At 32.0% G+C, this 13077-nt stretch overlaps 1 protein-coding gene across 3 annotated transcripts; it reads right to left on the bottom strand.

Annotated features, from left to right (window-relative positions):
• Positions 1–110: 110 nt before the first annotated feature.
• LOC112422026 (uncharacterized) lies at positions 111–8517 on the bottom strand. Of its 3 annotated transcripts, none has more exons than XM_039834138.1 (9): positions 8439–8517; positions 7692–8029; positions 4890–5393; positions 4644–4799; positions 4332–4418; positions 3011–3067; positions 2819–2878; positions 1912–2348; positions 111–999 (listed from the first exon to the last, which is right to left on the bottom strand). In XM_039834138.1, exons 2-9 carry the CDS (start codon positions 8014–8016, stop codon positions 421–423), a joined length of 2205 nt encoding a protein of 734 aa, XP_039690072.1. In that variant the 5' UTR covers positions 8017–8029; positions 8439–8517; the 3' UTR covers positions 111–420. The 3 variants fall into 3 exon arrangements, with proteins under 3 accessions (XP_039690072.1, XP_039690071.1, XP_024640501.2); XM_039834137.1 differs by lacking the exon at positions 8439–8517 and adding an exon at positions 8262–8415; XM_024784733.2 differs by lacking the exons at positions 3011–3067; positions 8439–8517 and having other exon boundaries at positions 7692–8415.
• Between the last annotated feature and the right edge of the window lie 4560 nt (positions 8518–13077).

Consider the following 13077-nt stretch of genomic DNA (forward strand, 5'->3'; position numbering starts at 1 on the left):
AATCAATTTAAATTTCATAAATATGTTTCTTTTTCTAATAGGCCAGCATGATAGCTGCACCAAAAATATGGGAATATATAAAAGCTTTTGTGAACAACAGTGGTCAATGGTTCATTACAAGACCTTTCTTTATTTTTCCATCGATGGAACCTATAATATTTGTGATCGAACAATGCAAAAACAGATGTTACTGTTCAAATTTTTCTGCATAAATTCTATCAGATTCCACAGTCTCTTACTGCAATATTTGAATCAAATTCCACATGCAACTAGTTGATAGTACTTATGGTATTCTAAAGCATATTAATTGGTGTCTAACAAAAATACCCTAGAGAATTTAATTAGCACTTGCATGCTATCAAATACATATATGACTTCATGAATGCATAGTCATAATTAGTAATAAATAATCAGTAAGTTTCATTTGGCCAATACTGTAGACTTGAAAATCTCAATGAAGAGTCGCAACTGTGAAGGTACAAGAACAATCACCGGAATACTTGCGAATGACATAGCTGTTATTATGACTCCTTCATGTCCCTTTAAGAGCATAGCAAGTGAAGCACAAAAGGAAACCATCATGGACACCACGGAGAAAAAAAGCATAATGAGAGCGAAAAGTAACTTAAGCGGCAAAGACTTTAGGAAATCCTTTTCTGCATAACGTGCCGTTAGAATTCCAATGAAGAGGAGGATTGAAGTTGAGGAAGTGAAAAGAGATATTGCATCTGCTATTATAAAAACATTAAATGTTTTGTCCTTCAAGAAGAGGGGAATTCCACTGTCTTGATTGTTTCCACCAGGGACAGTGAAAGCTGCAGCAAACATGATGGTTGTGATGAGTGTAGCAACAAGTGTAAATGAACCAGCTGTATCTTTTGCCCATTTTTCTCCAGCTTTCACTAGCTCCTTGTGACTTTCTGTAAATATCTCACGGGGCTTCTTATCTTCTACGTTTTTGGCTTCCTTACACTTGGGGTGCACGATTTTCTCCACTTCCTGCAATCATCCATTTCATAAAATGAAGGAAATTAAATCCTATGTAGTTAGTTTTATGATGCAGCCAGCTCCTGAAATCCATTTTGCTATAATTAAGAATATATTTTTGGATAAATAGCTTAACTAACGTTTATAACATAAGTGTGTATCATATAGGCACTTTGTATAAACTATGGTCATGTCTATATATAAACAATTTATTTTGCAATTCATAACATAAACGCTTATCATGATAAGTGTTTATGTATAAACCATTTTTATAACAAAAGATAAAATAAAGTTAAATTGTTTTCGTTGAAGTTATAACCTATTTTTATAGGTTAAACTAGAGAGCTTAAAGAAATAAGGTGAAAACGGCTTGTGATATTTCATTGGTTGTTTCTATTAATTTTCTCAAATATTACTCTCACTACTTATGTCAATAAATAAGCTAAAATAAGTCAATCTAAACATATCATATTTCTATAATACAAGATAAAAGCAAGTCATACGGTTTTCACAATAAACTGTTTTCATAAGAAATTTCTAAGACACATGTCATAAACCGTTTCTACAAGCTCTCTCAAACTGTCTCAAAAACAGTTATATAAATAGATAAATTCAAACAAGTCAATACAAGCAGCCAAGGGAGGATCTTGCCCATTTGAGTAGGTTCAGATGACCCCTGTGAACTAAAAATAAGAAAGCATGTATACTCCTATTTATTTTGCATTTTGAACCTTATGATATTAATTTTGCACCAATATAGCTAAGAAATTCAAGAACTCAAAAGTTTGAAACTCTAAACTAAGGTCATAGATACGCTACTGCAAGCAGATCTTCTATATCACCTATTAAAGCACGTATAAGACTCAAACTACCCTATTTTTGTGTGCATGTGAAAATATATACTATGAGACATGTATTACTTACCTGAAACCATAAAATCTCTCTTTGCATTTGGAGAGCAGGACCAGATCTACGGTGAAGATCAAAGGAGGGCCCTAAATTTCCAGCAAGATGTAAGAGGGTATTATCAAATGCATCTACACGACATCTAACAATTTCCTTTCGTCCATTTACACTTGCATCATGTATGAGTTGGAAGACTTCTTTTCTACGGTTCAAAATTGCATGTGAAAATATGCCTCTTTTATTTTTATCAATAGACCATAAGAGGTCAGGGTTAGCTTTTTTCATTGCAACTATGAACTCAATATTTCCATGCTTAGCTGCTTTCAATATTGCATCGTATGCTGAAGCCTCTCTCAGTTCAGATTCCTTAAATTCTTGAATTTTTTGGGACAAGCAATTCAATATTTCAAGCACTAGACGATGCATCATTTTCTGATCGTATATTTCTTTTATCGCTGGTCATCATAGAATTGGAGAGAGGGAATTAATTAGTGATCAACTCAATATTTTTAATTAATACAACAACACTGAAGTAAATATAGACTACTTTGTTCCGGTTTGTACAAATTAAATGATAAACAACTGCAAAATACTTGATAGGTTGGGGTTGGGGCTGGATTAAAACCCGTGAATTCAAACTTCTCTACAACTTAGATGGTAAAAGCACTTATTTTTTGTTGCATCTGAAGCAATTGCTAGCATGAGCGGGAAAAATACTTGATGTGTTGTCTTAACACAACATGCGCGATGACTGAATCACGCACCATAGCCATTATTACGACAACACATCAGTCTATTATTCTTATACTAACTAACTAACTTTAATAATTTTTCAATTATTACCTAATTTTTCTATATGAATAATTTCCAATAAGCACATAAGAGAGAAAAGAAAACAAAATGTTTTCAATTTTGGTTGACTTACCAGACAACTTTAATATTACTAAATCCTGAAATAACATGTGAATATGAATAAGTATTCGACCTGAAAAAGATGTCATCAAAATTGAAAAGGCATATATGATCAATATTTATAAGAATAATAATTAATGACAGGAAAAATAATGATGGCAGAAAGACTTCATCATCTATGAAGGAACCAAGACAAACACAGTACCTAAGAAATGTACTTGCGAAATTTTCAAAATATTGAACATCCATCCAAAGATTCTTCCTAAAGTAGAAAGAGAGAATAAGATTTTGAACATTTCATTCAAGTATGTATAGAAAATGAGAAAACAAAAATTGATTATGTTGCTTCTTTTTTTTGGACAAATTTTTTTTTCTTAATTTGCTATGATTACATATATCAAATGAACATGCATATTTTACTTTTTCAAAATTAAATTAATAAAATTTTATCTAAAGTTTAATATCATCGCAACAAATATTAAATTAAATGACTTTATTATTAGCAATTGAACATAAAAAATTTAACAATTCGATTACATCGATTTAATATGTTGTCGCGAGGCCTCCTTGTTCTAATAGGGGTGATGATTTGTATTGATAAATGATATTGGGAAAAAAAATTCTATGACATCAACCTATATGGTTATTTCGATGGGTATAGAGAGCTCTGACAGGGACAATGGTTTTGACTTTGCCGAGAGTTTGGAGACTGTGGAGCCCGTACAAGGTCCTTGTTTTCTCGTGGCAAGATCTCCAGGATAGGTTGCCAACAAGACATAATTTGATTAGACGTAGGATGGTTTAACCATTAGGGTGGTTCAAGGTGTGTCTTTTGTGGGAATCCGGACAAGTCGGGTGACCATATGTTTGTTACTTATGATTGTGTTATTCTTGCTTCGTATGGTCTATCTAAGCGTGGTTCGGTTGGTCGTTTGTTTCCCCATGAGATTTTAGGTTGTTTGCGTGTTTTTTGGGGTTAGGTTTGGGGAAGAGGGTTAGACTAGGGGCTCGTCTTGGTTTGGCATGTTGTTGTGTGGTATATATGGATCTCTTGCAATGATTCAATCTTTGCTTGAGTCGATGCTCCTGTTGAACCTTTGGTGGATAGGGAGAAGTTTTTTTACCTAGAAATGATTCTTGACTAAATGTCATGCGAGCTCTTGCTCTTACTACGATTGGGAGGTGCAACCTCTCATGTGCTGGAACATGCAGCGGTCTGTGGGGTACCTATTGTGAGTGTTGTCATACCCCTTTGGGTGCTCTCTCTCTCTGTCTCTCTCTTTCTCTCTCTCTCTCTCTCTCTCATATTTTTGGTATATATAGTCGAGGTGCGTTTGGGTTCTTGTTACCTGCTTTGGTTTTTCTTCTCGCTATCAGGTCTGCCAGGACCTATAGGTCTTGATGGTGTTTGTATGATCTATACTTATCCTTTAACTATTTATAACATTATCTTATCTTTGCTATTAAAAAAACATAAATTTAAGAAATTATTTGTTATCAACTTAGATAAGTTGTGCAATCCGTACCTGTGGAAGATGTTGTGAGTTGTTTTTCCGGTAGAACAACATTTGTTACAATTCCATATAAGTTTTGCACTTTTCGTAATCTCAAAACTGAAAACAAAATGGATTAGTCATGATTCTCCATGAACTTTAAATATATCCAACCGGTTCATAGGAAACACTTTCGTATAAATTTTCATACATAAATAACATTGTCAATCAACAATTTTTTTTTTTTAAGTAATCAACAAATGGTTTTAGTTGTCAATAGTTTTTATTTTGCATTTATGGTAATAGTCAATACACCAATAAGAAAAAACCAAATTATAGACTTACTTTTGTAAATAAATCTTCTTATGAATCCATATTTGTTGCCACTTGGGAACACAGAAGGCATGCGTGCCAATGCGTATAAGGGCTGCACGCCATCTGATTCTGATTTGTGGGTAAGTGGCAATTGCGGGAATCGTTGGAGTAAACTCAAAGCCGCATCTAATATGACAACATATTAGCATTTCGTAAAAAAAAAATCCATTAACATTAAGATAACTTTAATTTAATCCAAGATATGTCACCATTTACCAAATATTTCTGCATTGATACATCGCGTTAGAAGCAAAACAGCATTGTGAAAATCTTTATCTGTCATTTCTTCCACCCGAGTTTTAGGAACAAGATAACTAGTCATTTCTTTGTGTCCCTTAGCTGCAGCAAGAAGAACTGGAATTTCACCATTGTTGGTTTTCATAGATAATAGGTCCTGGTCAACAACTTGCCCTCCCTTCTTTTCTACCATACACTTTGCCACTTTGGTGTTTCCAGTCAACTCAGCAACAAGAGCTAGGGCTGTGTATCCACGATTGTCTTTCATTTTCACTAACTTATCTTTCCCTTCTTTCACCAATTTCTTCACAATTTCTTCGTGACCAGCAATCGCTGCAACATGAAGAATACTCCTTCCCGATGAAGACGTGGAAAACATAGATGCTTCATCCCTTTTCATGAATAATTTTGCATCATTCCAATTACCGCTTTCAATAAACCTATGGAGTGGTCTATGGTGAAGGAGACTATCATCTACCACACCTGCAAATTAACATGTATTTTAAGCTACAATCATGTATATATATTGAAAATGAGTGTGTTAAAGAGAGTGTGTGGCTATTGCTAGCATTATTATTGGTAAAAAAAAACCTAAGTTCCACATAAAATAAAATTGCTTGAAAATATTTTTAAAAAAAGAAACATCTCTCACTCTACAAATTATTTTTGTGGAATGTGATATCCTCATTTAATTTAGGGCTCAACAAAGTACTAATTGGTTATAGAAAGGAAATTTACAGATTCAGAAGAACTTGAAAGTACTTGTTAAAAAATAATGACAATATCGACAAGGGAAATACTGCATATCGACAAAGCCAAAAAAAATTTATGTCTACATAACTAACTTACTAGAAAGAACACTCATTTGATGTCTACAAGACCGCTCAGAAATTCTTTCTTCGAATATGCAAATGAGTTGCCGCACCTTATTTTCTTATTTAACCATCTGATTGAATGCAATTAACTATATTTACACTGTGTTAACTGTCTGACGAAGTTGTCGAGTTTTGATGTCAAGTATTTGCCAAAAATACAACTCTATTTAAATTCATAAAATTAAACAATAGTTATACATATTCTTTCATTTTCCTTTCCCTACTAACGTGTGTTTTTTTTTTCTAAAAGAGAACGTCTACATGTGCTAAACAACTTAATTGCTTGATTGTAGTACACTTTGGAATTTTCATCCAACGTACTTTCTAACACGTGATAGTGTAGTTTCTCCATAACTCTATAAAAGATGGGTACAATGTGGCTACAAACATTTATATAAGAAGATAGTCCTATTTAATGAGAAAATAAATTTAATACAATTAAAATAGTTGTTAATAATGTTTGTTAGATGGTTAAGAAATATAACATGTATGCCACTTTTCCTTAAGAAACTGAGCGTTAACACCAAAAATGAATATACACTGTGTCAAATGTCATTGATAATTTAATCAACAAAGTTAACTCTAATGTTAAATGTTATTAACCTCGATTTTCAAGTATATATTTAAATTCAAATTATGGTTAAAGAATATCACGTATATTTGATTATATTAAATTTATATGTATTTAAACGCATTCTGGTTGGTTAATGGATACATAAACAAACACACATGACCACCTTAAAATAATGGTCAATGGAGTGCCAATTCATGATTAATTGTATTCAAAAAATAGTTTATAAAGAGTTAGATTATTCATCTACAAGTCGATTTTGTAGAGATGAGTTACTCATTAGTTATAATATACAATTTTAAGTTGGTATATTAGAGTCTATTCATTCAGAGCCACCCATAAGTTTTATATCTACACACCAAACTTAATAGTGTTAGACATAAAGGGACACATGTATTGAGAGAAGAGAAGTGTCAAAAACACATGTAATCAATGGGTAATCTATCAATGGTTACTAATGGATGCTCAGTGTAAGAGCTCAATATTCAAAGAGACCTCAAGCAGTGTTACCTGCTTGCTCCTTTCCTTTTTCGTATGATTGTTGAGAGCTGAAGCATCTTTAGGTATGTGATGTTGTTTTAAAGTGGTACACAATGGGTTGTCGGTGTTCCATCTTTAGTATGAAAATGATACTCTTTTTATATGGGAAGCATCGGTGGCCAATTTGTGTGCGATTAAGTCAATTCTCAGGTGCCTTTGAGATGACTTTAGGCCTTAAGGAGAATTTTGCAAAGACTTATGTGATGGGCTTTACTATGGAGGACATTTTTGTTGTTTTGTGATGACATGTTGTTTTACGTTATTTTTAGCATATTTTTAATTAATTTGGATCAATAAAGAAGTATTTTAGAGAAGTTTCTCAACGTTTAATGGATATTTTGTAATGTTTTCAAATCGAATCATGTGATTTTGTTTCTTCCCTAAACCAGACAATTTCATAGGTGTTTTGAGTCTTTTATTGAAAAATTATGTAATTCGAAGAAAAGCAAGGCACCTGATGTAAGTTTTAGAAGACATGGAATGAAGTTCAATAAGAAATAATATAAAATGTTGTATTAATATTATAAGATGAACAAATATTTTGAAGAAAAAAAATAGAAAAGAGAACACTAAATTTAAGATGAATAAGTAATATAAAATACTCAATCAAGTGCTACTTATAAGAGATAGTTGAGTCAATAAAGTTAACGTATTTGGTCCAAATTTTTAACCAAATTTTGTTGACCTAAAAGCTTCTTATAAATAAGATCAGAAGGAGTATCTCAACTCATAAGCTCGTGTTCTTGAGAATTGAGATGCTAGAGATTAAATTGACTGATTTTGAGTTTCGCGTACCTTGCTCAATGTCCGACTCGGCTTTCAATTCCGAACCGTATAATGCACTAAAATAATTCCAAGCTTCCTTAGCACTATCAAAATCTCTAATATGCGTAAGATTCTCTGATCCGCATGCTAGTTGAATAATATGCAAAACCTTAGCATTGACCTTGTTCCATGCTTCCACCTCTTCTTTAGATCCCACACCCATTTTAGAAACAGAAGTCACAACTCCCCACAGATCATGCCCCTCAAGATAGTTTCTCACCAAACAGCTCCAGTTATCGTAGTTGTCTTTTGTTAGTGGTTCAAGAACTATTGCATTTGCTGAAATGCTTGCCATTTTTTTTCTGATTCTGGATGATGAAATGAAAGACCAAAAATGGAACAACAAGTTAATATATGTTGGTCCCTTTTACCCTTTCAATTGGTGGACTCGTAATTTTTATCTACTGGAAAATTTATGGATGACACTTCGAGTGTGTACATAGCGCAAAGTTTGGTTTGTGCAAATACAAAGGAAGCAACTGATAATTATTACAGAGGAAATGACAAAAGGAAAAAAGTTAGAGAAAGTTAAGTACTTACAATGCGCAGATCTAACTTTAGAAAAGCATGCACATCAAAATCGTAAGATACTGACGGATATTATATAAGTGTGTGTTGACTATTGACTATGATCATGCAAAACTATCGATGCTATAGACTAATAATCTATTATAGATTTTGTTGTTTTTGGACATGTTCCAACAGATATTTTTTTACCTGGATCCATATTATAGTTGCTTTAAGTAGTAGGCAATCTCGACGGTAGATCTACGATTCAACAGCTTCAATTATGCGGTGATGGATGACCGTTTACCATGTTGTTCAATCTCAAACATTTATTTTTGATCCCATGGTCAAGAATATTTACTGCATCACAAACTAATTTGTTTAAAATCCAAATTTGATAACCAAAAAAAATAACTACTATGGATTTAATCAAAATTATAAGTTGGGTCTTATTCACATTTATATTTAAAGGAAGGTTTCTTTGACGAAAGATCGGCATAAAAAGTAGATAGTGGGTTCCACCTCAAAGTGAATTCCACCATTATATTATAACGAAATCAATTTAGGAAAGGTATTATTATTTTATGGAAATGCATTTGATTTATTTGATGAATGTTAATTTAGGTGGTATGTATTTGCATTGATTTTCTTATGAACATAATGTTGATTCATTCCTTGTCAATCAAAATTTAACGTGAAAGACACATTTTAATATAACCTTGCAGAGAAATAATTCGTGTCATTTATCACTTTTGATGTGTGTGTAAAAAAAGAGTAGTTTGTTGTACATTCCATCTATATTTATTGAAAAAAAAATGTTAATATTCAAATGGTTGTTGGGTTAGCTCATCGGACTTCATAACCCATTAATACTTAAATCAGACTCAATTTCGACAACTAATTTAGCAAACATACTTTTCAGCAAACATGTTGGCTCACTCATATGAGTCCATTTGACAACTCTACTTTTCAGTATGGCCTATATCACTCACAAATTAATCTTTTTAGTAATATTTTGATCAAGTGCATCAAGGAATCATTTAAGTTTAACATTTGTACTAGATTAATCTTTTTAGTTTTTATTTTTAAATTGATCATTTATGTTAGTAAAATTTAGAGAGTAATAATATTTGTACAAACCGATTTGTGAATACTTTTGAAACAACATTCTTCTTCTCTCTTTTTATTGATAAAAAACTATAAAGAGAGACAAATAAAAAAAGAGAATAAGAACAAAAAATAAGAACATGAGAGAGGAAATTGTGTAAAAGTTGTCACAAAATTATATTTAATGTAAAAAAATACATAAATAGATTGTTGTGTCTGGTTGCTTGCGGGGGTATTAAAGCAAGTAAACGTCACTTGGTCAAATCTCATCCATAATCTCAAAGGTAAATTTAAATTTATGTTCCTTGAACGCTATGGTGTTATCTACCTTAAACAGAAACATAATCCCATTTCCCTAGTTTTTTATTTATAAAAATATAAGATCAATATTTCCAGTCAAAAGAATATAATCAATACTAATCGATTTATATTTCTGTTAGGAACTCAATATTTAATCGATGACTTGTATATATCATGTTTTTGTTGTTGTTAGTATTGTGGAAAATTAATAAGTAGGAAACCAACATGGGAACATGACACTTGGGCTTGGCCAGTTGACCTTATCCTTATGGTCTTCGTAGAAAAAAACAACATTTTTGGTTGGCATATACACACTGTTTAATGCGCAGACTTGTGAAAGGGATGTATATTAATATCTCCATCATATTCTCTTGATAGATATTGACATTTCACCGTGAGAGTCTTTCATGGCATACCTAAATCAACAAAATTGAAAGAGAGTAGAATTAAATGATGTCAATTGATGTGACCGATTATTTTTGTTTTTGTTGATTTCATGTGAGTGTGCCCAAATAATATTGATTTAGGTATGTGTTTATGAAAGACTTTCTCCATTTCACCTTATCGAAGATGAACATTGATTTGATTGTTTTTAAAAATAAGGTCTTGTTAACGAGTGATTCTAATGCATTTTTAAGCATTTTAAATTAAACAGTTATTCTTTAAAAAGTTAAATATTTTAATTTCCAATACATTGATTATATGCATTTTCATAAACATTTACTACTTTGCGTCCTTAAATAGTGCTCCGGAGACACCCGTTAAATGGTAAATAATATGATAGAAAAAATATGATCATATTAATATTATTTTTCTGTGGTGGTCGAGATTCGAACCCTAAACCTTGCATATATTATGCATTGTCCTTACCAACTGAGCTAAGTTCACGTGGACAATCATATCAATATATTGATATTGTAAAATGACTTATAATAAAACACATTTTCTTAAAAAAATGATTTATAATAAAATACCGAGGGAGTAAATATTTATTGAAAAAATTAACTTCTTAAATGTTTGTGAAATAATTTGGCACGATTTCTAATACATAATTTTCATCTTTAATAAATTAGTATTTTCCTTGATTTAGATTGGTCCTAAAGTAATTGTAATTCAACTCAACTAAATTTTTTAGAAGAGGGCAACAAAGTCACAAAACCAACCGACCCATAATTTCAAAAGAATTGAATGAAGAAAATAATATTTTTGCAGCTACAATGGTAGTAGTAATTCGTAAGAAACTTATTGAAACTAATGACATTGTAGCTACAGTATAATGTCAATAATTTCTGCAACATGTTTGCTGTATTGTTGATGCAACTAGTGCAGTAAATGATCAATTCATTCATTGCATCTTTCTACTCTACTGGAGTAGTTTTATTGAGGCACATGCATGCAGTTAGCTAAAAAATGAAAGTGCAAAAACCTTGGTAAAAAGTAACGCCTCTATCTCAACCAATATATAAATGCTCTCTTGAATGTATTAAACACATACTGTTCTCCACTTTCACATAGTAAGAAGTATAGTTATGGTTTCAGAAAAATATTAAACCGTGGCTCTTCAACGTAAATGCAGAACAAGGACAAAGCCATAAAGGGTCAATAGGTAGTAAGTAGTACAGTAGTACTAGTAGTAAATATCTTCAGAGTACAATCGCTTGAAGTAACTCTTCAGTTCACAGGCTTTAATTGATGAGAAACCAACCATAATAATTTTAATATTGAGTACTAGATTTAAATACAGATTTAGTAGTCACTTATTTTAACTCATTCATAATTTCTATCCCTGTTATAGAAATATTTAAGATTTTTATCCTTTAGTTTTTAAAATGTGGGACAATTTCCTTTAAAAATATCGCAGATCTAACTTTAGAAAAGCTTGCACATCAAAATCGTAAGATACTCACGTATTATAAATATGTTGACTATGATGATGCAAAACTATGCTATAGACTAATCTATTATAGAAAATGTTAATGAATGTCCTAGTAGCACTCTTTAAGAATCAAAATATATATATATGCGCTTGAGTTTCTAAGTTTTCCTCAAACTATTATAAATTTCGGTCGTTGTGTATAACTATATCAATTTAGGGACGGTGTAAATATTTTTTGCAAAGACAAGCAATTTAGTTTTTTTTAGGGAACAAATGCAATTTAGTTGATGAATGTTAATTTTTTTTTTCTTTCTTTCACACCGGTTTCCAACCCATCAAAGGTGGGCGATTAATTCGGCTCATACGTAGAGGCATGCGCACTGGCCAAACGTTGTTCCCCCTCGAAATCGAACCCGATATTTCTCGGGTACGTCCTTGGAAGGAGCTCCTTGCCACTAGAATCAAAGCAAATTGGTTGATGAATGTTAATTTAGATGGTATGTATTTACATTAATTTCCATTCAATGTCAATCAAAATTTTACAATGAAAGGCACATTTGAATATAGTATTGTAATAACATAATGGAAAATGCTAAGCGGTGTCCCCGGGACACTAGCTAAGGATATAAAAAAGGAAATTATATAGTAGTTAATACATTGAAATTGTGTAATTAATTTATAATAAAGTCAAAAGTAGTTTCCTTTTATGGTAATAAATCCCTTTTATAGTATGCTTAACCAGTGCCCCTAGGGCATGGGTTAGCAGGACCCTAAAAATTTCGTTATGGTCCCTTAAATGTTGATCCACCATAGATTCAAGGGACTAAAACAAAATTTTTATTAGTTATGAGACCAAAATGAAACCTGTAAATTAATTAAGGGACCAAATATATAATTAAGCTTGTCATTTATCATTTTTTATGTATGTGAAATAAGAGTATCTTTGTTGACCATTGCATCTATATTTATTGAAAACTGTTTTTTTTTTCAAAATATTTATTGAAAAATGTTAATATTCAAATATAAGTTGGGTCAGCCCATCAGAATGCATAACCCATTATTACTCACACTACATGAATTTAAGGTTTAGCAGCCGCTATTTGCTGCGGATTTTAAGCCCACGGAAATTTGATGCAGGTATATATGCATTTACGGCGGAAACAACCCCACACAAATGTATTTCTGATAAAAATAAATATTAAAAACATTTGCGGCAAGTTTATGGCTTTTGAATTTTGAAATTTGGGGCAGAAGAAAGCTCACGCAAATGTTGGGGCCGTTGTAAAAAACGGCGCACACAAATGCTGGGGCAAGTGTCTAAGAATGAATTTTGCGTCAGATAATAGTCGTTGCTAATCACTACTGGCTATACTATTTTTAATGTTGGTATTTGTGTCGGATAAAAGCCTCCGCAAAACTCACCTATCAAAACGTGGCCTTTGCGGCGAAAACAGACCCATACAAATGCACCTTAAAAAAAAAATTCCTATATTTTTCTCTTTCATTCACTCTTACACTACTACTCTCTACAACTTCTCTATCATCTCTGTACAACTTCTATTCTTT

This window comes from Medicago truncatula, chromosome 5 (genome assembly GCF_003473485.1).
Source record: "Medicago truncatula cultivar Jemalong A17 chromosome 5, MtrunA17r5.0-ANR, whole genome shotgun sequence".
Lineage (NCBI taxonomy): Eukaryota > Viridiplantae > Streptophyta > Magnoliopsida > Fabales > Fabaceae > Medicago > Medicago truncatula.